This window comes from Phyllobates terribilis, unplaced genomic scaffold, assembly GCF_046119375.1.
Source record: "Phyllobates terribilis strain yellow unplaced genomic scaffold, ASM4611937v1 Scaffold_3__8_contigs__length_932513732, whole genome shotgun sequence".
In the NCBI taxonomy this organism is placed as follows: domain Eukaryota; kingdom Metazoa; phylum Chordata; class Amphibia; order Anura; family Dendrobatidae; genus Phyllobates; species Phyllobates terribilis.
In genome coordinates this window covers 423987014-424013431 of record NW_027362763.1, presented here as the reverse complement: position 1 = coordinate 424013431, position 26418 = coordinate 423987014, and the positions used below count along the sequence as shown (strand labels likewise).

Genomic DNA, 26418 nt, shown 5'->3' with positions numbered 1-26418 from the left:
GAGGCTATGCCCTGACAGCACACACACGTCCTCTGCTCTTCCTGCGCTGAGGCTATGCCCTGACAGCACACACACATCCTCTGCTCTCCCTGCGCTGAGGCTATGCCCTGACTGCACACACACATCCTCTGCTCTCCCTGCGCTGAGGCTATGCCCTGACTGCACACACACGTCCTCTTCTCTCCCTGCGCTGAGGCTATGCCCTGACTGCACACACACGTCCTCTGCTCTCCCTGCGCTGAGGCTATGCCCTGACTGCACACACACATCCTCTGCTCTCCCTGCGCTGAGGCTATGCCCTGACAGCACACACACATCCTCTGCTCTTCCTGCGCTGAGGCTATGCCCTGACTGCACACACACATCCTCTGCTCTCCCTGCGCTGAGGCTATGCCCTGACTGCACACACACGTCCTCTGCTCTCCCTGCGCTGAGGCTATGCCCTGACAGCACACACACATCCTCTGCTCTTCCTGCGCTGAGGCTATGCCCTGACAGCACACACACATCCTCTGCTCTCCCTGCGCTGAGGCTATGCCCTGACTGCACACACACATCCTCTGCTCTCCCTGCGCTGAGGCTATGCCCTGACTGCACACACACGTCCTCTTCTCTCCCTGCGCTGAGGCTATGCCCTGACTGCACACACACGTCCTCTGCTCTCCCTGCGCTGAGGCTATGCCCTGACTGCACACACACATCCTCTGCTCTCCCTGCGCTGAGGCTATGCCCTGACAGCACACACATCCTCTGCTCTTCCTGCGCTGAGGCTATGCCCTGACTGCACACACACATCCTCTGCTCTCCCTGCGCTGAGGCTATGCCCTGACTGCACACACACGTCCTCTGCTCTCCCTGCGCTGAGGCTATGCCCTGACTGCACACACACATCCTCTGCTCTCCCTGCGCTGAGGCTATGCCCTGACAGCACACACACATCCTCTGCTCTCCCTGCGCTGAGGCTATGCCCTGACAGCACACACATCCTCTGCTCTCCCTGCGCTGAGGCTATGCCCTGACAGCACACACAGATCCTCTGCTCTCCCTGCGCTGAGGTTATGCCCTGACTGCACACACAGAACCGTAGCTCTCCCTGCGCTGAGGGATCTGACAATTACGTCAGTTCTAATGGATCAGGTTATTAGAGGGGCGTGGCCTCAGCAGTGACGTAAGTTGTCACATTCCAGGAAGAAGACTGGAGCCGAGAGCCGCCGTCATGTCCGCGGCCTGGAGGATGTGGCTGCTTATGAGGCAGCGGCTGCGGACCGGCGCACTGCGGGACATATGCCGGCAGTATCCCCTGCTCTGCTTTATATTCATCGTCCTCTCATTGTCCACCGTCCTGCTCCTCAGGTAACGCGGACCCTGTGTGTGACTTACATCTGTACTGCTGCCGTATGTCTGCTCTACAGGACAGTGGTGCTGAGTGATGCCGTTTATATATATATATATATACAGCTTGATAATGCACATTAGATGGGCTTCTGGGATTAGACCCTCTGTGACTCTTCATGTTCCCCACCGTATCTGCACCATATATACACCAACTAAGAAAGTCAGGAAGACGGACACACACTTTACACTAACCTCTCCTAGTACTGTATATGCCCCCACACCGATATACTGCTCCCTGGGGGGCCCAATAGTGTCCCTACACAGTGCCCACCCCACATACCACGGTGCCCAACATACACAATATAATGCCCACACACTATAATGCCCCACATACCACGGTGCCCAACATACACACTATAATGCCCACACACTATAATGCCCCACATACCACGGTGTCCAACACACACTATAATGCCCCACATACCACGGTGCCCAACACACACTATAATGCCCCACATACCATGGTGCCCAACCTACACAATATAATGCCCACAAACTATAATGCCCCACATACCACGGTGCCCAACACACACTATAATGCCCCACATACCACGGTGTCCAACACACACACACACACTATAATGCCACCACGGTGCCCACCCCATACAGTATAATGCCCCACATACCACGGTGTCCAACACACACTATAATGCCCCACAGTGCCCACCCCACACACTATAATGCCCACATACCACGGTGCCCATCACACACACACTATAATGCCCATCCCACACACTGTAATGCCCCACAGTGCCCACCCCACACACTATAATGCCCCACACACCACAGTGCCCATCAAACACACACACTCTATAATACTGCCACGGTGCCCAAGACACACACTATAATGCTGCCACAGTGTCCACCACACACTCTATAATGCTGCATAGTGCCCACCCTGCACCCTTTAATGCCCCTACTGTGCCCACACCAACATTCACTCACACACTATAATGCCCACACAGTGCCCACCCCACATTCATACACACACTGTAATGTGCCCAGCCCACATTCATGCACTAGAATGTCCCCACAGTGCCCACCCCACATTTGCACACACTATAATGCCCCCATTGTGCCCACCCACACTCACAGAACACACTATAATGTGCCTACTCCACATTCACACACATGCACTATAATGCCCACATATTGCCCTCCCCAAACACACACTTACAGTAAAATGTCCTCAAAGCACCCTATACACGGTATAACGTCTTCGCATCACCCCCACACACTATGATGACTTACAACCCTCCACAATATTATCCCCTCACAGCACCCTACAGTCTCCCCACCCCTTCTCCCTCCCAGTCACATGACCTGAAGGTCCTGCAGTGTCTACATAGATGGAACAATGGAGCAGGGAGCTGATGATTCCTTGCACCACTGTTTTATTACACTGGATTTGGATCTTGAGGACACAGATACAGTTGAAGTTGGGACACCCTTCCATCCTGGGACAACTCCTCAAATTTAGGGACCTATGAGTTTTCATAAAAAGGCTCTATAATGGTATGTGCAACCAATGTCTTTTTCTGGCTGCTTCCCACCCTGAAAAATCGCTCAATAAATGTTACCCTCATGTAGATACGCGCTGCATTGTCAAAATGACTTTCTGTTCATATGATCTTCCCTTTTTTTTAACTCCTTATAACCGATTCCTCTTGGAAACTGCCATTATTTTATGAAAAATTAGAATTTATGACAAAGTTGTTGCAAAGAGAACTAAGGTTAGTGCACATGACATCTTTTTGAGGGAGATTCTGCCTTGAACAACTACTAAAGTACTAAAATAATGAACATATGCACTGCATTGTCAAAATGACCTGCTGTACATGTGTTCAGTCTTTCTGAGCTTTTAACTGCTTCAGGCTTGGACAGCCGTGACATGACCGTTTATCAGGTGGTTTCCAATTGGAAATCTGACACCCGGCACCCCTGCCAATCAGCCGTTATCAGTGGCCCCGGCTGGAAGTACTTGCCGAGCTGCTCCGTTTTCTGATAGTGGCCGCCGCAGGGTACTGCACATCCGCAATCCTATTGATTTGAATAGGAGGTGGATGTATAGTACCAAGCCTCGGCCACTACCAGAAGACAGAGCAGCTCGGCAAGTGAGTATTTCCACCTGGCTGCTGCTGACACCAATAACTGATCGGCGGGGGATGTTGGGTGTCGGACCCCGGCCGATCAGACATTGATGACCTATTCTAATGATAGTCATCAATGTAAAAGTAATGAATAACCTCTTTAAACCCACTACAAAAATGTTTTTTCTTTTTTTTTTACAAATCTCATTTGGTAGTGTTTGTTGTAAATTCATTTTTAACTGCCATGATCTATATATCATATGTAATGTCAAAACTGAATTGATAAAACGCCACCAAAAACTTAGCTGCTATGTCACATTATTTGCAGCAAAAAAACAAACACATGTACCATTTAAAAAGAAAATAAAACACTTACAAAAAAGGGACCATTAACTAGTGTTACTTAAAGTAGCAGTCCAGTATTTTTCTTTTTTAATTCATTTCTTTACCAGACCTCTACTATGTATAATTCAGACAGAATTACTTTATTTAATTGCTCCTATCTATTTTGAAATTTATTGTGTATATATCCTCAGATAGGTCATGTAATGTAATTGTGAGACAAGCAACCTCCCTACACCCTTTCCCACCACCACCCTGGAAATTACATGGCTTCATGTTCTCTGAAGGGAGTCACCATCTCAGTAACGAGATCTGCCTGTATGATGAAATTGCATGAACCTTACCATTCAGGTTCTCCACAGGGAAAAAGACAGAATCTCCTATCACAGATAATGATGATGATTGCATGACTCTTGTTTCACAGTTATAGTATAGCACTGTGGTCTGCAACCTTTCAGACCTAGAAAGCCATATTCAGCTCTGAGAGATGGTTGGCGAGCCACATTCTATGCAAAGAAATCATAGGAGCCTTGTGCCCAATCGAAAACGAGACGACTAGAAACTGCTGCAAAATAACAATAACATAGATTATTCTTTACTGTTGCAGCAACGGCATGAAATTATGTATGGCTGCATGAAGTGAGTCACTGACAAATTTCCAGTACTAGAAAGAAGGTCTACTTTTTTCCCTCTAGAAACCGCTTCATTTTAGTCAATGAGTTTTGTCTGGTATTGTAGTGCTACCCTATTGAAGTGAGGAGAGGTAATACTACATTACTAGACACAGCTAAAGGGCAAAAGTGGTGCTGCTTATAGACAACATCCTGGAAACTTATTTCATTATTGAAGTTATTATCACCAAAATGAATGACATAGCCACACTGTTATCTTGGTGGTGGTTAGGACATAACAGTGGACCAGTGTTTTCTATCATGTTTCTCACAATCACAATAAAGTTTACGTAACAAAACCATTGTGAGACAGAAATGTACAGCCTTTTATGCCCTGGTCATGAGCATTATACCCATACTGATCATGACTTACACCTGTACCGAGAGGGAAGTAGGGGGAAGGAAGAGAGATGGAACAGGAGCGAGCGGAGCAGGAACTACCTAGGAGGAGGCAGCAGCCAAGCAAAGAAGGGTGACGTCACCAGATAGGAGGACGAGGCTGCTGCAGCACCACTTGATACATTTTATTGTTCATCCGCCATTACAATGTGTCTGGAACAAGTTTCACTTGTCTGCTACAGCTGCCGCTGACATGAGCCACGGGCTGGGGATCCCAGATGTAGAAGATGACAGATTAGCCCCCTAACTGTATGCTTAGAATCTTTTAGCTTATTTAGGAAACACATAGAGGGGAAGAAGATCCGTGTTACCACAGCACACAGAGATGGTACTGGCTCTAAGTGGTCATGTGATGCTTTACTGATGCATCATGGGATTGACAGAAGAGCAAAATAGGGGTAAACTCTTGGAAATCAAGTTGGAGGATCATTAGAACATAGAGGAGGCTGTACTACATGGACGCAAGTGCACCAGGTATAAAAGAAATGCAGAGTGTGACATTTGGTTCTGGGTGGAGGGATGGGAAAAACATCTCTGGACCGCCTCTTTAATATGTTTTGTTCGCTATAGTAGCTAGCCTTTATGCTTTTTCATTATATTAGTTCACCACGTTTTCTCTTTTTTTTTTCAGATACCTCCATATTCTTATGGTCTTCTGGTCTTTCCTTGCTGGAGTCGTTACATTGTATTGCACTCTGGAGCCTGAATCTCTCCTTCCTAATATTCTTTTTAATATAAAACATAAGCCCAAGGTACAGTATGTAATTACCTTTTTATTACACTTTTGAGGATCTATTAATAATAATGAGTCAGAAGGGCCTGAAGAGGCCAAAAGGTTCTGACAGTCCATCCATCGTCTTATGTAAAAACTCTCCGAACCGTCCCAAAGCTGCTCTGACAATCTGCAGTGTTTGTTATTACTCACAATAGGTAAGATCTCCTGAGGAGTCTGAAAATCTGATTTTACAATATACAATGTACAACAGGCTGCTAATATATGCCTATTTAAGGGGTTGTCTGGTCTAGAGTGACAAGTCTGCAGTCACTATGTGTGACTGTAGACTTGTGAATCCTCCCCGTGCACGCCCTGTGCGTTGTGAGGACTCACCGGTGTCTGCCTTGGGAACGAAGGTCAGGTATGCAATATGCATAGTCCAGGGCTGAACCCGTCTGGTGGGCGCAGCCTCGTTCCATACACTTCATATATCAAGGTAGACTGAACTTCTTTTTTATTGACTCTTCTTAATGAATCAATTAAAAATGGATGAAACATAGATGGAAAGCAACTTAAAAGTATGTCTTCTGTTTTTAACAAATCTCCATAGACTTTATTGACTTTGCGTGATCCGCAAAACAGATGAGAAGATATCATGCTGAGTCTCATGGGTAATTTTATAAAACAGAAGTGTGTATGGACCAAAGAAAGTCTATAGATCTGATTCACCAATTTTCATTTATTTAGTCACTTATCTTCTTTAACTTGTGATTTTCGCTGACTTTTTTTGCTCCAAATTGCTCAAAATTGCACATGCAATCCCTGAATTTTGTGCAAAGCCCAAAACTGTCTCTTTTTTTCTGTCTTTAGTTGGTTTTGTGACTTCTTAGTGTGAAAAGTCACACGTTTCGCAGAAATGCACCAAAATAACTGGCATACATATAATCGCCAAAAGAGGAGGCTGGAGTAAAGTTACACCAAATTTTTGTGACTTTTTTTTTTAAAAAATAGTCGCATTTTATCAATGTGTCTAAAACATCTGGAAAAACCACATTGACATAAAAGTAAGAAAAGTAATTAATCTACAAAAGACAAGTTGAGAAAAGGCACCAGTCGTGTGATGCATTTGGTAGTAATTGAAAAGCATTCACGCCAAAAAACTGTCAGAAATGCAATGAGAAATCAGCCTCTGATTCAATGTGCTTTCCGTGTAAAACGTGGCCAGCATTCGGACGTATATACCGGATGTGTGAATGTAGCCTTAGGGGAGGAGTTCTGTCTGATATTAATAAAAGGCTAATAAATAAACCTGCTATTCCAAGTAAATACAAGGAGATTATTTCTTATTAAATGTGCGATTAAAGGTTGATTAGAAGATTTATTAGTAGCTTTTCTCTGCAATTTATTAATTTGTGTATTAGCAGCTAAATTGTTTTTTCACCAGTAAAAGTGAATAAAATATGCTTAAAGGGGTGTTCTAGAAACCGCCGGCAGTCAGCTGGTTTTGCTAAAGATATATGCCTGTTTAATACCTGGTGGTCCTGAAGCCTTCAGAGCCACCTTTCCCCCTTTACTTCTGTTCACAATGCATCTGAGCCATCAGTTGAAGGTGTGCATTGAAAGTAATTTCTCAACGTATAATAGAAGGTTTTAATATGTAATTTTATAGGTATACACTGATGCATGCATGGACTGAAGGACTCCATAAATCGCATGATATATGTCTTGTTTTTTTGCTGTATGGCAGATGGGGCTCAGTGAGTACATTTGCATATATATGTCGGGAGTTGTGCTCCACTGCTGCCAACGGGCTGTTCTATAAGGGAATCTGTCACCACGTTTTGGCCACTTAATCTTGAGAGCAGCATAATGTAATATATTGTGAAACTGAGACCCTGATTCCAGCGACTTACTGGGCTTTTTGGTGTAGTATTAATAAAATCCCTGTTTTATCAACAGGAAATTATTACTAGAGGACTAGTAAGCCAGATGCCAGGTACCCCAACCACGCCCCACCTCTGATTGGCAGCTTTCTGCCTATGCACAGTGTACTCAGAAAGCTGCCAATCAGTGATGTGGGCAGGGTATTCAGAGCTTAGCATTTTAGACTTGGTAGATCTGCAGCAGATAAAACAAGGACTTTATCAAACTTTCAGCAACCAGTAAAGTAAGTGATACATCACTAAAATTGGGTTTCTGTCCCCACATCATGCTGCTCTCAGACGGGGTAGCAAAAACCTGGTGACAAATCTTTTAAGCAGTCTAATAGGACATATAGACAAGAATTGCACTAATGGGTTATTGCTGTTTAAAAATCCAGTGATCACCTTACCATGTCATTATAGTATGTCCTCATTGCAGTTTGTATAATACTAGTTGTTCAACTATAGTAAATGTTCCCATAACAGAGCTTGTCTATTTCTTCTGTCTAGCAGGCAGAACTACAAGAGCTTTTCCCACAAGGCCATAGCTGTGCAGTGTGTGGTAAAGTTAAGTGCCAAAGACATAGGTAAGTGCAAGCCTAATGTACAATAACGCTACACCATACTTCACTGTATTTCTAGGAGTAAAGGTTGGAATGTATTTCAGGCCAACACTGCAGCTGGAAAACTATCAGCCATGGCTAGACTTGAAGGTTTCTTCAAAAGTGGATGCATCGCTCTCCGAGGTATTCCTGTTTTCTATGGGCGTACTTTTAGCGTAGCGTTCCAAATGATGAGTTTTTGATGCTGCGTATTTTTACTGCTTCAAAAAAGCAGGTTCTTTGCTGGAACTCAAAGTGTACAGGATCTATATAAATCTCATGCCAACTGTGCTTTTATTTTACTCAGTGTAAACTGACCTGCGGTGCGTGTTTCAAATCTGCAGCATGTCAATTTCTCTTGCAGGTACGCTGAGTTTACTCTTCAGATTTTCCGCATAGTCCTGCATCAGATGTGGGCAATCCGCAGAAAAAAAAAGTGCATGCGTTTTTTGTGCCTTTTCTGCTGTGGAATCGGATCAAAAATGCATGTAAACCGCAACAAAGTATAACAATAAAGTTTTGTCAAAGCAAAAAAACAGGACGTATCAAAAAGTATATAAAAAAAAAAGAAAGTGTCAAAAGCAAAGTAGTTTTATTTAAAGGGGTATTCCCATCTCCAAGATCCTATGCCAATATGTAGTAGGTGTAATAATAATAATATTAGCAAATATCTCCAATTAGAAATGTAGTATAGTTTTTCTGATTCGCTATCTCTCTTGCCTCAAGTGCAGGCATTGCAGGACCTTAGGTATCCATGGTTACATCCACTGATAAAGTCACAGTTAGCTAGATGCTAGTGGTCGTAACCGTGGATACCTAAGGTCCTGCAATGCCTGCACATGAGGTAAGAGAGATAGCAAATCAAAAATACTATACTACATTTCTAGTTGGAGATATTTGCTAATATTATTATTATTATTACTACACCTACTACATATTGGGATAGGATCTTGGACATGGGAATACCCTTTAAAGCATGACACACCAAAAAGAGGCAAAAAACGCTTGTAAAAGAAACACACAAAAACGCAAACCGCAAGTAGCCTAATTTCAGTAATACGTGCAGAAATTCTGCATTGTCAAAAACTCTCTAAAAGCTCATAATACTTACGAAGCTATTTGGGGTTGTCTGGAAAAAAAAATCTTTTTTTTTTTCTACTTTAACCCCTTACTGGCCCAGGGCGTATCCGTACACCCCATGCCAGCACCCCCGGTTCAGTGAGGGCTCCGGCGCCGAGCCCGCACTGAACCGGGCACATATCAGCTGATTATTACAGCTGACATGTGCCCGCAACAGACTCGGGTGGAATCGCGATCCACCCGCGGCTGTTAACATGTTAAATGCCGCTGTCAATCTCTGACAGCGGCATTTAACATCACCGCGCTGGAAGCGCGGCATTAGCCCCTCCCATCGGTGACCCCGTCACGTGATCGCGGGTCACCGATGGGTGGTCATGACAACCCTGGGTCTGCAGCAGACACCAGTGGTTGTCATGTAAAGATTACTATGAGCGCCACCTAGTGGTCGGCGCTCATAGCACAGGACCATTTCTGCTGCATACAGGTGATCTGCTGATTATCTCTATGTAGCAGAGGCGATCGGACAAGTGCTGCTTCTAGTTTCCTATGGAGACTATAGAAGCAAGCAAAAAGTTTACAAATTTTTTTTAAAAAATATTAAAAAAATATAAAAGTTTAAATCACCCCCCTTTTGCCCCATTCAAAATAAAATAATAAAAAAAAAAAAACCCACATACACATATTTGGTATCGCTGCGTTCAGAATCGCCCGATCTATCAATGTAAAAAAAGAATTAATCTGATCGGTAAACGGCGTAATGAGAAAAAAATTTTAAACGCCAGAATTACATTTTTTTGGTCGCCGCAACATTGCAATAAAATGCAATAACTGGCGATCAAAACATCGGATCTACCCCAAAATGGTATTAATAAAAACGTCAGCTCGGCGCGCAAAAAACAAGCCCTCATCCGGCCCCAGATCCCGAAAAATGGAGACGCTACGGGTCTCGGAAAATGGCACCATTTTTTTACATTTTTTTTTAGCAAACTTTGGATTTTTTTTTCACCACTTAAATAAAAAAGAACCTATACATGTTTGGTGTCTACGAACTCATAATGACCTGGAGAGTAATAATGGCAGGTCAGTTTTAGCATTCAGTGAACGTGGTAAAAAAAAAAAAAAAAAAACATCTGTGGTATTGCACTTTTTTTGCAATTTCACTGCACTTGGAATTTTTTTCCCGTTTTCCAGTACATGATATGGTAAAACTAGTAATGGCGTTTAAAAGCACAACTCGTCCCGCAAAAAATAAGCCCTAACACGACCATATTGACCAAAAAATAAAAACGCTATGGCTCTGGGAACAAGGGGAGCAAAAAACGAAAATGCAAAAAACGGAAAATCCCAAGGTCGCGAAGGGGTTAATTCATATTTTGTGTACTGACATTGAGTACTGTTATACCTAGCACAGTGCTTTAGGAGATACATTGTGGTTATGATTATTCATAGGCTTATCATGCGTTATTTTCTTTATAGGTGTTTGAACTCGTGCTGGAAAACTTTGTTTACCCCTGGTATCGGTACGTTGGTATCCCAAATCATTACCTAATTGCTAAATGTGTGGCTCACTTCAATATTCATTTATTTTTCAGAGTAGGGTCACATGTAGCGGTTGGCACATACCCATCATATGTGCGTGATGCTGCTGTGTCCTGACTTATTTGGTTACAGTTGTTAATTGCCATCTGTTTTATTTGAATAACCATACAGCCATTAAAGGGGTGGTCCGAAGGCGAAAGTAAATTTTATCTAAATCCCTATCTATTTGATGCCATAATCTAAACTATTTTCTAATATACTTGTTTTAAAAATTCCCTACCTTTCCTAAACTATATTGTCTTAACTGCTAGTCTTTCTTGTCTGATGACGATTCGTTTGAGAGCTCCCCAGTACATGCTGGGATAATCAAACGAAGCATCAACAGATCAGGGGGCAGAGGCTGCGGTCACTGTCACAACCTCTGCTCTCTCCCTAACAGCCGTGGGTGGAATCTCGATCCAACCGCGGCTGTTAACATGTTAACTAACATTGAACATGCACGTGTCAGAAACGCGTCATCAACCATGCCCATCACACAATTGCAGGGCGCCGATGAGTTGGCATGACAACTGGGGGTCTGCAGGAGACCCCCGTGCTTGTCATTGTAGATCTGCTATGAGCGCCGCCCCGTGGCCGGCGTTCATAGCAGATGATTGTTTCTGCTACACGTAGCAGGGCTGAAGCTCTGCTGTGTGTAGCACAGGTGATCAGATGATCGCAGCTTTAAGACTTTTTGAATCATGGGAAAAAAAAATGTTTTTTAAAAATATTTAAAAAAAAAGTTAAAAAAAATATAAAGTTCAAATCACCTCCCTTTTTGCCCTATACAAGATAAAACAATTATACAAAAAAATACACATATTTGGTGTTGCTGCGTTCAGACACGCCCGATCTATCAATATATAAAAATAAGTACACCCAGCCCTATATCACGAAAAATGGAGGCACTACGGGTCTCATTTACTTTTTTTTTTTTTTTTTCAGCATTGAAATAAAAGAGAACCTTTGGTTTGGTATCTGCGAAATCGTAATGACCTGGAGAATCATAATGGCAGGCCAGTTTTAACATTTAGTGAACATGGTTAAAAAAAACTAAATAATTGTGGAATTGCACTTTTTTTTGCACTTTCACCGCTCTTGGAATTTTTTCTTCTGTTTTCCGGTACACTATATGGTAAAATCAATGGTGTCGTTCAAAAGTACAACTCGTCCCGCAAAAAAACAAGCCCTCACATGGCCATATTGACGGAAAAATAAAAAAGTTATGGCTCTGGGAAGAAGGGGAGCAAAAAACAAACGCAAAAATGGAAAATCCCAAAGTCGTGAAGGGTTTAAAGGAATTATCTAGGACTTTTTTTTTTTTTAAGTATTGTAAGAATCCTCAAACCATTTATTCATTTATTTCTTGATCATCTGCTGTACCCTGTATCTCTTTATAAGTACACTTTTCTTGGCTTTTTTTAAATTTTATGTATTTTTACACCATATGATCAAAAATACAAAGTAAGTAAAGTAGGCACAGTCATAATGGTGACCAAGCCAACTCAATCAATTCTGACGTGTCACTTTATGTTGCGATGCCGCTAGAATGTTTCAGCATATCCCAATGATACTGAGATTTTTTCGTAACACATTGTACTTTATGATAGTGGTAAATTTAGTTGATATGTTTTGCAAAGAGCTAAATATATAACATTTACCTTACGTCCACCGTACATCAACACCAATTGTCACATGTCCTTTTATTTTATTAGGATCTTAGAAGGTTTAAAAATTTAGCAGCAATCTATTTCAAGGAAACTTAAAAAACATATATTTTTTTAGTGACCTATTCAGAATTGAAGTGACTTTGGGTGACCTATATATTGGAAACCCCCCCCCCCCCTCCCAAAGTGATACAATTTTAGAAACAGCACCCCTCAACATATTCAAAACTGCTGTCTGGTAGTTTAACCCTTCAGGTGCTTTTCAGGAATTAGCGCAAAATGGAATGACAAGACTGAAAAAAATGTATTTTTACACTGTATTAAGCATCTAGATGCCAATGTCATTATTGACAGCAGCATTTAGGTGCTTAAACGGCTGTGGGCAGTCCCAAAAGCAATTGTAGCAGAAGCAGCAAGGTGTCAGCTATAGTGCACAGCTGACAGCTGCAACATTTTCATCCATCTGATGCTATTGTCCTATTTCAGGGTAGGTAAAATGCGTGGTGATCATTAAAGGGTTAATGTAATTGGTTTTCTCCACATGTGGAGGATTTCTTTGCAATATCATAGTAATAAATTAACTTTTTTTTAAACTTATGACAGCCACATAACTGAAGATGAATCTTCTGTGGATGAACTGAGGATGACATTGAGATTCTTTGCATCAGTGCTTGTGCGAAGAATACAAAAGGTGATCAAATGTGTTGTGTTTTTCGACGTGTTTCATGCATTAACTGTGCTATTGTAGAATATTGATGATGTACAATCAAAAAATATTTTGTAGTACTGTGTTAGGCAGAAAAATCGATGTAAATACTTTTATGCCCCCAAAAAACAAAAGTATTCTGGGAGTGATACATTTATTGGCTAACCAGGATCAGCTGTGATCCCATCCTGTAATGTCTGTATACGTTCCTCCCCTGCCCAGAAGATGTGGTATGATCAGACCATGTCCCTGTATGGTCAGACACAGCCATTACACAGTACACAGCAGGGGCACATTTATAGGATTATCTCAGCACAGGAACATTTTTACCACCTCCAATTGTGGAACTTATTACAAGAGCTGATGATTGAAATGTATTTTTCTATTAAAAAAAAAAAAAAAAAAAAATCTAACATTACTCGCCCATCCCAGGTTCAGCATCGGCTCTTTGCCGCTGTTCCAGACTGTATTGTTTACAACACTGAAGTCATGTGAAACACGGTCAGAGCTTCTGAGCTCATTGGCTGCAGCACTGTTGACATGACATCGGCTCTGCAGACAAACAGACCGAGGCAGCAGCGGACAGCTGACATTGGACCTTGAAACAGTGATTAATAATTGTTTTTTGTTGTTGATGTTTTTTTAAAGCTACCACAGCCTATAAGTGTTTTTTAAAAGGTGACAACCCCTTCATAAAGCTGCAACAATCGTAAGATTTAAAAAAAAAAAAAAAAAAGTCATGGCTCTGAGAATGTGGCCTTACAAAATACCAATTATTAAAAAAAAAGTAGTTTTTATTGTTCAAAAGTAATAAAACCCTAAACAACCTTGATATTGCCGCAATCTTAAACTCGTAAGCTATAGAAGAAAAATTTAAATTGCCAACCTCCGATTTATTTTTTTTTAAACCCTTCCTGGCATCTGCCATATGGTGCGCATCAGGATCAGGTAAATGGAGCGTGCTCAGAACCTGAGCCTGCGCCATACCCAACAGATAATGACTGTGACAAACTGTGGGTGGAGCCGAAATACTCCTTTGCTGTTAATCACTTCAGTGCACCTGTTGATCTCAGACAGTGGCATTTAAGGCTTGTGGTCTGGGGCCACCCGTCATTCCACATGCCCGTTATGTCCCCCTCGGCATCATGATTGCAGAGTTCCAGTGGGTTGTTTTAACATTAGGGGGTCTGATGAAGACCACAATATGTGCTATTAAAGGGAATTTTCAGCAAGGTTTTGCAACCTCATCTGAGAGCATATAATAACCACCACCCAGTGGTGGGACACGGTGCCTGGGACCCCGTAGGCATCTATTTGATTACTTTCAGGTAACATTACTTCCTATGATCCAGGGCAGCACGGTGGCTCAGTGGTTAGCACTGCGGCCTTGCAGCACTGGGGTCCTGGGTTCAAATCCCACCAAGGACAACATCTGCAAGGAGTTTGTATGTTCTCCCCATGTTTGCGTGGGTTTCCTCCGGGTTCTCCGGTTTCCTCCCACACTCCAAGCACATACTGATAGGGAATCTAGATTGTGAGCCCCGATGGGGACAGCAACGATAATGTATGGAGGACTATGGGGGGGGGCCCATTGTTCTGTATGGAGGACTATGGGGGGGGGGCCCATTGTTCTGTATGGAGGACTATGGGGGGGGGGCCCATTGTTCTGTATGGAGGACTATGGGGGGGGGGCCCATTGTTCTGTATGGAGGACTATGGGGGGGGGGCCCATTGTTCTGTATGGAGGACTATGGGGGGGGGCCCATTGTTCTGTATGGAGGACTATGGGGGGGGGCCCATTGTTCTGTATGGAGGACTATGGGGGGGGGCCCATTGTTCTGTATGGAGGACTATGGGGGGGGGGGGCCCATTGTTCTGTATGGAGGACTATGGGGGGGGGGCCCATTGTTCTGTATGGAGGACTATGGGGGGGGGGGCCCATTGTTCTGTATGGAGGACTATGGGGGGGGGGGCCCATTGTTCTGTATGGAGGACTATGGGGGGGGGGCCCATTGTTCTGTATGGAGGACTATGGGGGGGGGGCCCATTGTTCTGTATGGAGGACTATGGGGGGGGGCCCATTGTTCTGTATGGAGGACTATGGGGGGGGGGGCCCATTGTTCTGTATGGAGGACTATGGGGGGGGGGGCCCATTGTTCTGTATGGAGGACTATGGGGGGGGGGGCCCATTGTTCTGTATGGAGGACTATGGGGGGGGGGGCCCATTGTTCTGTATGGAGGACTATGGGGGGGGGGGGCCCATTGTTCTGTATGGAGGACTATGGGGGGGGGGGGCCCATTGTTCTGTATGGAGGACTATGGGGGGGGGGGCCCATTGTTCTGTATGGAGGACTATGGGGGGGGGGGCCCATTGTTCTGTATGGAGGACTATGGGGGGGGGGGGCCCATTGTTCTGTATGGAGGACTATGGGGGGGGGGGGCCCATTGTTCTGTATGGAGGACTATGGGGGGGGGGGGCCCATTATTCTGTATACTGGTTGGCCCGCAACTTTGTCCAAGTTTTTATCTTGGCCCTATGTGTGTTAAAAGGGATCCTGTCACGTCCTAGTAGGTATGTAAACTGCCGCCATTGCGTTGTTAGTGATGCAATGTGCATCACTAACACGCTTTTCGCATTAATATCAGAGCTCTAATCATTTGTAAAAAGCACTTTATGTACTTGTCATACCTGCTCGTTTAGTCATAGGGGTATTCATTGCTGTATTTAGTCCAGCTTGTCCCCGCCCACTCAATTTGAATTTTCCCCCGGTTTGCGTCTTTTTTTGAAGTTCCGCGCTCGTGCACTGTAATGTTCAGCCACACTGGCGCAGTGACGAGCGGCCCCCACTTGCGTGCACGTTTTTACACATTGCGCAAGCGTGGGTGAACATATACAGTGCACAAGCGCAGGTTTAAAAAAAAAAAGACTGTTCGTGTGACGTCGGTGCAAGCCCGGGGACAAGCTGGACTAAATACAGCAATGAACACTCCTATGATTAAACGAGCATGTATGATATAAGTACATAAAGTGCTTTTTACAAATAATTATAGCTCCAATTTTAATGAACAAAGCGTGTTAGTGATGCACATTGCATCACTAACAATGCAATGGCGGCAGTTTACATTTTCCACCTGACATGACAGGTTCCCTTTTAAGTTTGACATCTGTGTTCTATGGCTTTTCTGCTATAAGGTGTAAGAAACTGGGGATCTAAGTAATCTAGTTTTTATGGTGGTGATAGGTTTATACCTAATTATGGCTAGCACTTACACTTTATTATTCTACCCCCTTAGCTACTTTATGTGATCCCATCCTCTATCTTATGTTATAGGCTTCTCCAGGCTCATTGTGTCCCTAACATGAGGTGTTCCTTGTTATTTTATTGTTTTTTTTAATGCATTTTTTTAAATAAAATTATATTTTGAATTTTGGCATAAATCTTCTCTTATCCTGGGATTAAAAATTATATCCTGGGTGGTGTTTATTATATGCTTGAAGTGTTATGCATTTACTAAGAATTTTGGGACAATGATTATAAGTAACTCATCTTAGAGCAGCATAATGTAGGAAACGAGACACTGATTCCAGCAATATATCAATTAATTTACTGTGTGCAGCAGTTCTGACACACTCAGAGCTTTTAGATGTAGAATGCAGCAGAGCTGAGAAAGCTAACCCCGCCACACCAGGCTGGCTGTGCACAGTGTGTATTGACAGTGAGCTGCTTATCACAGGGGGAGGGGGCGTGGTAAGACTAGTCCAGACAATGCTAATCGCATGGTGATAAAACCTATGCTAAGTAAACACCACCACACTGAGTAATAAATAACACACCATTCAACTCTTGTCTCTCAGCTTCTATCTCCTGTTTTCTTCGGATTATGGTCATTTCACATTGCGTTTTGTCACATGCTTGGTGGCCATGTCGGGGCTTTTTTCCCCCTCCACCTGCAAAACTGGATTTGGGCATATGCGCCAAAGAGGCCATAGACTATAATGGTGCTGAGAAAGTGAATGTGTGCTCTGATGTGCATCATTTTCAGGCGTATATGCCTACTGGAGGCGAACACTCATGCGCAGTCTACTACGTCTGGGTGTCCGCCTCCAGTATATGCCCAGAAATAATGTACGACAGAGCACACATTCACACTCTCGGTACCATTATAGTCTATGACCCCATCAGTGCATATCCCCGAATCTCGTTTTGCAGGGGAGGTTTAGACTTAAGCCCCGACGGGTCCACCTGGCGTATATGACAAAGCGCCATGTGAAATCACCCTTACATAGCAAAAGCCTGCTGACAGATTCCTCTTAGGCTGTGTGCCCACAATGCGTTTTTTAAGCGTTTCCGCAGCAGCAAAAAGGCTGCAGAAACGCTTAAAAAACGCATGGTAGAAGGCCTGCCATGTCCCCCAATGATAATCCGCATGTGCTGTGCACATGCTGCGGAAATTTTCGCTGTGGATTATCATTGCGGAAAAAAACGCAGCACTACCAATTATTTTGCGGACGTGCTGCGTTTTCGCCGCCATTGACTTGCATTGGAACGTGCCAATTCCGCATGACTGCATCTGTACTTGCGTAATTGGTGCGTTCTAATGTGCGGATGGTACCCGAGTGTAGAGGAGAGGAGTGTCTCATCCACACCCAGGTACCATTAAAAAAGCTGTAAAAAAAGAATAAAATAAAAAATAAAGATTTTATTCACCTTCCGACGTCCCCCAGACTCCTTCTCTTCGCTTGCCGACAGATCGCGCAGGACTGAAGGACCTGCAGTGACGTCACAGTCATGTGACGGCAGGTCCTTCAGTACAGCGCACCGCGATCTGCCAGCAACCAGCACAGGAGAGCAGCAAGACTCCGGGGGCCATCTGAAGGTAAGTATAGGTTTATTTTTTTACATTCTCTCGGGTCACACTATATAAATCCATGTCGTTTACATGGATTTATATAGTGTGACCGAGTTGTGAAGCACTTTCCAAGTGATGCTGAAAGAGCTTGACAACCCGCATGCGGAAATACAAGTGAAGAACGCTTCACATCCGCATGTCTCTGGCAGGAAAGCGCATGTACAATCCGCATGTACAATCCGCATACTTTTTTTTCTGCCAGGGAGATGCAGAAACGCTCAGGAAAAATCTGGAGCATTTCTGCATCGTGGGCACATAGCCTTAAGGTGTTCCACTGAAATTCAGCCTGTGGCTGGGCTTAAAATGGGAAATGCTGCTTTATACTATACTATTGCTCTATATAGTATAAGTCCCCTACAAAGACTAATTGAGTAAAAAAAAATAAACCCCATAAAAATTTGAATCAACCCTTGATCCTCCATTAAAAATAAAGATTTTACAAAAAAAATCCAATTATGTGGTATCACCGCATGTGTAAAAGTCTGATCTATCAGATATAAAATTCAGCTGATCAGTAAGCAAAGTAAAGAGAAATAATATTAACCCCTTCACCCCCGAGCTTGTTTTCACCCTCATGACCAGGCCAAAGTGTCGCTTTGAGGTAATTACTCTGGAACGCTTCAACGGATCCCTCTGATTCTGAGATTGTTTTCTTGTGACATATTGTACTTCATGATGGTGGTCAATTTTCTGCTATATGACTTGGATTTATTTGTGAAAAAATCCCAGAAATTTTGGGAAAATGTAGCAATTTTCTAACTTTTAATTCTTATGCCCTTAAACTAGAGAGTTATATCACACAAGATAGTAGCCAAATAACATTTCCCACATGTCTATTTCATATTGGCATAATTTTTGAAATATAATTTTTTTTGTTAGGAAGTTATAAGGGTTAAAACTTGACCACCGATTTCTCATTTTTCCAAGAAAAAACACATTTTTTCTAGGCACCACTTCACATTTGAAGTCACTTTGAGGGGTCTGTATGACAGAAAATACCCAAAAGTGACACCATTCTAAAAATTGCACCCCTCAAGGTGCTCAAAACCACATTCAATAAGTTTAGTAACCCTTCAGATGCTTCACAGGAATTAATGGAACGTGGAAGGAAAAAAATGAACATTTAACTTTTTTCATAAAATTTTTCCTTTTAGATCCATTTTTTTTTTTATTTTCACAAAGGTAACAGAGAATGTACCCCACAATTTGTTGTGCAATTTCTCCTGAGCACACAGATACCCCATACGTGTGGGAAAACCACTGTTTGGGTGCTCAGAAGGGAAGGTGCGCCATTTGACTTTTTGCATGTAAAATTTGCTGGAATAATTAGCGGACGCCATGTCGCGTTTGGAGAGCGCCTGATTTACCTAAACAGTGCTAACCCCCCACAAGTGATACCATTCTGGAAACTAGACCCCTCAGGGAACTTACCTAGATGTGTGGTGAGCACCTTGAACCTCCAGGCACTTCACAGAAGTTTATAACGTAGAGCCATGAAAATAAGAAAAAACACATTTTCCCACAAAAATGTGCTTTTAATCCCCAACTTTTTTTAATTTCCACAAGGATAGCAGGAGAAAATGGACCTCCAGATTTGTTGGGCAATTTCTCCTGAGTACGCAGATACCCCATATGTGGTTGAAAACTACTTTTGAGGCACAGTGCAATGCTCAGAAGGGAAGAAAAGCCATATTAGAGTTCAGATTTTTCTGGACTGGTTTGAGGGTGCCATGTCACATTGGTAGAGCCTCTGAGGTGCCAGAACAGCAGGAGACCCCATTTTACAAACTACACTTCTCAATGAATTCATCTAGGGTAGGGGTGAACTGATCATATTGACACCACAGGTGAGTCACATAAATTTATTCTATTGGGCAGAGAAGAAAAAAAATATTACGTTTTTAGCCCCAGATTTTAGATTTTCACACTAGGAAATTGGTAAAAATGGCACCAAAATGTGTCCCACAATTTCTACTGAACGTGGCAATACCCCATTTGTGGCTGTACAGTACTACAGTGCCGGCAAAAAAAATCTTTACAAATTCAACGAAACCACAAAATCTTAACGTTCAAGTGTTTTATTGCGGATATTTCGTTACAATTAGTATTTTAATTAATTAGTATTGATATTTACATTTTACTAAGCCAGTTTTGCTATTATACAGTCATGGCCAAAAGTATTGAGAATGAGACAAATAGTAATTTTTCCAAAGTTTACTGCTTCATTTTTTGTAATGGCAATTTGCATATACTCCTGAATGTCAGAGTGATCAGCTTAACAGCAATTACTGTACTTGCCAAGTCAATATTTGCCCAGAAAATGAACTTTAACCCCCAAAACACATTTCAACATCATTGCAGTCCTGCCTTAAAAGGAGCAGCTAACATCGTTTTAGTGATTGATCCATTAACACAGGTGTGGGTGTTGATGAGGACAGGGCTGGCGATCAATCAGTCATGATTAAGTAAGAATGACATCACTGGACACTTTAAAAGGAGGCTGGTTCTTGGTATCATTGTTTCTCTTCAGTGAACCATGGTTATCTCTAAAGAAACACGTGCAGCCATCATTGCACTGCACAAAAATGGCCTAACAGGGAAGAGTATCGCAGCTACGAAGATTGCACCTCAGTCAACAATCTATCGCATCATCAAGAACTTCAAGGAGAGAGCTTCCATTGTTGTCAAAAAGGCTCCAGGGCGCCCAAGAAAGACCAGCAAGCGCCCGGACCGTATCTTAAAACTGTTTCAGCTGCGGGATCGGACTACCAGCAGTGCCGAGCTTGCTCAGGAATGGCAGCAGGCTGGTGTGAGTGCTTCTGCATGCACTGTGAGGCGGAGACTCTTTGAGCAAGGGCTGGTTTCAAGAAGGGCAACAAAGAAGCCACTTCTCTCCAGAAAAAACATCAGGGACCGACTGATATTCTGCAAAAGGTACAGGGAGTGGACTGCTGAGGACTGGGGCAAAGTCATTTTCTCTGATGAATCCCCTTTTCGATTGTTTGGGACATCTGGAAAACAGCTTATTCGGAGAAGAAGAGGTGAGCGCTACCACCAGTCTTGTCTCATGCCAACTGTAAAGCATCCTGAAACCATTCATGTGTGGGGTTGCTTCTCAGCCAAGGGAATCAGCTCACTCACAGTCTTGCCTAAAAACACAGCCATGAATAAAAAATGGTACCAGAATGTCCTCCAAGAGCAACTTCTCCCAACCGTCCAAGAGCAGTTTGGCGCCCAACAATGCCTTTTCCAGCTTGATGGAACACCTTGCCATAAAGCAAAGGTGATAACTAAATGGCTCATGGAACAAAACATAGAGATTTTGGGTCCATGGCCTGGAAACTCCCCAGATCTTAATCCCATTGAGAACTTGTGGTCCATCATCAAGAGACGGGTGGACAAACAAAAACCAACAAATTCTGGCAAAATGCAAGCATTGATTATGCAAGAATGGACTGCTATCAGTCAGGATTTGGTCCAAAAGTTGATTGAGAGCATGCCAGGGAGAATTACAGAGGTCTTGAAGAAGAAGGGGCAACACTGCAAATATTGACTTGCTGCATTAACTCATTCTAACTGTCAATATAACCTATTGGTACTCATAATATGATTGCAATTATATTTCTGTATGTGATATAAACATCAGACAAACACTAATAAAAACCAGAGGCCAGCAGATCATGTGAAAATATAATTTTGGTGTCATTCTCAAAACTTTTGGCCATGACTATAGTTTTTGATTATCTCCTTCATTGTGTGCACTTTTAAGAAGTGAAATCATGATGCGGATTTTACACGTAAAGTTTTTTTTTACCGCACAAATGTAAAGATTTTTTTTGCCAGCACTGTATTTAGCCACACAGCGCGATTCGAGAGGGACAGAGTGCTATTTACCTCCTGGAGCTCAGATTTTCCTAGAATAGTTTGCAGACTCCATATACAGAGACCCTAAGTGCTAGAAGAGCAGAATTCCCTCCTCAAGTGACCCCATTTTGGAAATTATACCCCTTTGTGAATTTATCTACTGGTGTAATGACGATTTTGACTCCATTGGGTGTTTTCCACAAACAAGCAGTAGTGGATGTTGCTGAGGGAAAATTGCAAACTGCCGTTGTAGTGCCTGTACATTGCAGTGACCAATACATTGTGCCCAGCTCGTGCTTCTGGAAACACACACCCGGAAATTAGGCGGGCTCATCGCTACAGAAATGCCAAACATGTGGAGTGATTTAGGCCCACTGTGGAGCTCAGAACGGAGGAATGCATTTGGATTTGGGATAGCAGAATTTGCTGGTTTTGTTTTGAGGGGTCGAAGAGCCATTTAGCTTTTCCATAACCTTTGTGCTACCAGTAACGTGGAAGCCTCTATATTTCCGTTAACAGATAACTGACCTGAGTGGGGGGGGGGCGACTTTCTTTTGTGGATTGATTTGAAGCTTTTGTTAGGAACATTTTACATAACATTTTGGATCACATTTATCCGGCGCGCTACGCGCTTAGTTTCCATCTAGATCGGAGTGACGTAATTCAGATGAAACTCCGAGGGATCCATTCACTATAATGAATAATGAGGCAGCAGAGTTACTCTGGACTCCATCTGGCCTCTGTTCAGTGTTGTCCTTTTTTTCAGAAGTGTACAAAAATGTGGCAGACCGCACTTTTATGCACTCCCAAAAAGACGGGACATTGTCGGATCATAGGTCAGACGGCATCCACAGTGTCCCCATCTGCCTCATTATAGGGAAACTTCCACTGGTGTTCCGTCTGAATCAGGTATTTCAGAGATTTACACTGAAACCCCGGTGTAAGCGCTCAGCACAGAGTGCAGGATAAATGTGAGCAGAGCCTTACTGCGATCTTTGGGAGGCAGAATGAAAAAATCAACTGCAGGTGAAGAATTGGTTTTATTTATTTTTTACGCCGTTCCTCGTGCTGTATACTAGACAACTTTATTCTTCGGGTCGGTGCGATTACAGATTTATATCGTTTTTTAAATTTGGCTTTGCTTTATAAACTGTCAGCGTTGCACTGACAGACAACCTTGCTCTGAACATTGTGTAGCAAGTTTGCTAGCTCTGGTGACCCGGATGTCGTCATGACTACATCGGGTCACCATGGCAACGATCGGCCTCTCGCAAAGACGTTGTGGGGGTGCCGATCGTAGAGCAAAGGGGGCTCCCTCCCTCTGCATGCCTGCTAAATTCTGCGATCGATATTGAGCGGGCACCGCTCCTGCTGCTGAGTACTGGGTGTCAAAATCAACTGTCACCTGGCTGCAATCGCATATGTACGGCCTCCTGTGCGTTGGCGATCGCCATGACGTATATGCATTTGTCGAGAAGTCCTTCCCGACCCTGACGTGTATATATACTGCAAATGTCGAGAAGGGGTTAAAAAGGCCAAAATTGTTGTTTTTTTTTGTTTTCCAGTCTCTGCAAAACTGCAAAGAATTCAATAATAAGTAATCAAAACGTATCTATCCCTAAATTATATCAAGAAAAACGTCAGCTTGCCCCTCAGAAAACATGCCCGTACGGAGCTCTACTTACCAGGAAATGGGAAACTTCTCAGAAAATGGCAGCACAAACCTCTGTTTTGTATTTAAAAAAAAAAATAAACAATTCCTAATTTTTGTCACAATTAAAATAATAATAATAATAAAAATATATATATTGGACAAGTTTTGCATTTTACTGACCTGATGAATCATGTTACTATGCCATTTTTACCACTAAATGAATGCTGTAAAAACAAACCCCAAAAAAACAGTTGCAGGGTCATTTTATGGTAAAATGAATGGTTTCCAACTAAAAGCAAACCATCATACAGCTATGTGCACAGAAAAATGAAGAAGTTACGTCTCATGGAAGAAGGTGAGAAAAAATAAACGAAAAAACAAAATTTCTTGTCATGGTGAATAATAAGAAATATAGTATTTTCATGGACCAGCCTCCTAGGTCTGCCTGGGTCCCGCGCTGGTCTTCCTCATTCTTGTTGTAGCAGCGGCAGGCATGTCACTAGCCATAGGGATGACCAATGTGGCACCACTGCGGCCAGCTAATCAAATTTCTATCATTGTATATTAGAGGAAAGTCGGCTAAAACTGTGATATGAGAGGGGTCTAGCAAGGATTTATTCTCCTGGAAACACTTCCCTGTGTTAGACAAAGCCAATACTTTAGGTGCCAGCCCCAACACTGACCTTACAATGGGGACACCGTTGATTGAAGCATATTAGGAAGTTGTATCTTTCTATTTTTTTTTTTTTTTAGCAGGATAATCCCTCCAAAAGTGCAGATTAAAAAAAAGTAATGTTTTCTCTTTTGTAGGTGGATATTCCATTTGTTATAACGAGAAAACTATTAAAAGCTGCTATGAAGCATATTGAAATAATTTCAAAAGCCAGACAAAAAGGTAAATTGTCTTTCAGCCCATTACAGCATATTCTTCGTCTCCCAGTCATCTGTGTGGTCTTTATTTTACTTTCATTATTAGGCCATTTTATGTACACATCAAAAATTTAAAGTAAACCTGACACCTGATTCATGTTGACCGATCCACGGGCTGTATTATCTCAGCCATGCATGCTTGACTCTGATACGCTGCGGCGTTTCAGAGAAATGCCATACTACCGTGTACAGTGCAGCTCGGTCCATTGTCGTACAGGCATGTCCCCATCGGCCTCTCCCTGCCTGCTGAAAGTGACTGACAGGTCTCTTCTTATATGCACACATACATAGAGATCTGTCAGTGGGCAGGGAGAAGCCGATGGGGGCGCGCCTGTACGACTAGTGTACAGTGCAGCTCGGTCCCCGGTGCAACAGTGTTTTAAAGTAAAACATACATGGCCGAGATTGTAGGCTGATTCATGCTGCCCATGGATTGAGCAACATATGTCAAGTGTCAGGTTCTCTTTAAAAGAAAACACCCTCTGGGAACCCATAGGAATGTTATGCAATTTCAGGGCTTCATGTGGGACAGGTACTCAGATTTTGGAGAACAAGTCCTAGATGCTTCTGATGTCTGTAGATGAACCCTCTGAACTGTACAGTGCTGTGGAATATGTTAGCGCTAGGTAAATTAAATTATTAGATTCATGCAGGAAGGCAGAAATATAATGGGTGCAGGATTTAGGTTTATAATCAACCCTGAAAACACTGTGCCATGTGAGCGAGCCCATATCTATGTATGATGGGTACACTCGTGGCTATTCATTTTGCATGGACCTGTTAGTATGCGGCTAGTATTGTATGACTAAACGAGGTCTCGCATACATTGATCAACAGATTATAAATGAATGATGCACAGAACACTGTTGTGAGGGACAATGTCCTCAGAACTGTTGCACGGGAACTACAATTCTAACATACTGTAATGGTTGGGGAGATGCTATTGGTTGAAATCATTAATTTTTTAATAACTTTTTTTGTCTTTTTATTCCACTTAGTAAAAAATTCAGAGTTTCTACAGCAGGCCGCACTTGAGGAATATGGACCTGATCTTCATGTTGCATTGAGAAGTCGCAGAGATGAGCTTTGCTATCTCCGAAAACTTACTGAGCTTCTTTTCCCATTTATTCTACCACCGAAAGCAACAGAGAGCAGGTGGATTTTCCGTTTTGTCCTAAGTGACAACTTCTCCTTTTCAGTTTGTGTTTTAGTTATGATCAGACCTTCTTAGATATGCAATGGAGTATTTAGTACTTTGTAAATGCCAACATTTTAGTACTGTTTATTATCAGTCCACTTGGCGGTAAACAGTAGTCTTATCAGTACAATCCCCTCTCTAAGGTAAGCTGCTCTGGCGACCAGTGAATTTTCATGGGTTCAGCTCCGGAGACCCCTCCAAGCTGTCAGTGTCTGTATATTTCCCTAACTACTGTCTATTGATATGTATGTAATGCATGGATGGGCCAGAACACAGTGACCAGAGCCGCTCTTACACTCATGGCTCTCTGCTCTGCTTTCGTGATGTCCATATGCTCTAATAGGGCACGTGTGCAAGAATTATATCCGAAAAAAACCCATTTAAATGTCTCTATAGGAGTATAATATTTCTGAAGCAGAAATGTTTTTTCTCAAGTATGCAGAACAACTGTCCATTTCTAATATCACATTGTTGCATGTTCTTTATTGCAGACCTTTAACATTGCTTCTGAGAGAGATTCTTTCTGGTTCTGTGTTCCTCCCCTCAATGGACTTCTTGGCTGATCCAGTAGGTTTCTAAAAATGTATTGCAGATTTATACGTTTGTAGGTGGTGTAGTAATATTACGTGCTCATATGGTAAAATAGATCTTTGCATTGATATTTGAAAAAGCTAGAGAAATCAACAATCAGTCT

The 26418-nt window shown here is 42.8% G+C and overlaps 1 protein-coding gene across 7 annotated transcripts in view; it reads left to right on the top strand.

Moving 5' to 3' along the window:
• Positions 1 to 1154: 1154 nt before the first annotated feature.
• The window catches only part of SNX14 (sorting nexin 14), a 100975-nt gene continuing 75711 nt past the window's right edge, over positions 1155 to 26418 (top strand). For 3 of the 7 annotated variants that reach the window (XM_073675661.1, XM_073675660.1, XM_073675657.1), the window contains exons 1-9: positions 1155 to 1353; positions 5529 to 5649; positions 8045 to 8121; positions 8202 to 8280; positions 10693 to 10736; positions 13065 to 13152; positions 24407 to 24491; positions 25525 to 25681; positions 26216 to 26291. In XM_073675661.1, the coding sequence (XP_073531762.1) occupies positions 1217 to 1353; positions 5529 to 5649; positions 8045 to 8121; positions 8202 to 8280; positions 10693 to 10736; positions 13065 to 13152; positions 24407 to 24491; positions 25525 to 25681; positions 26216 to 26291 (864 nt within the window). In that variant the 5' untranslated portion in view covers positions 1155 to 1216. The remainder of the gene's footprint in view (positions 1354 to 5528; positions 5650 to 8044; positions 8122 to 8201; positions 8281 to 10692; positions 10737 to 13064; positions 13153 to 24406; positions 24492 to 25524; positions 25682 to 26215; positions 26292 to 26418) is intronic. The other 4 variants (XM_073675662.1, XM_073675658.1, XM_073675664.1 and 1 more) reach the window with 3 other exon arrangements.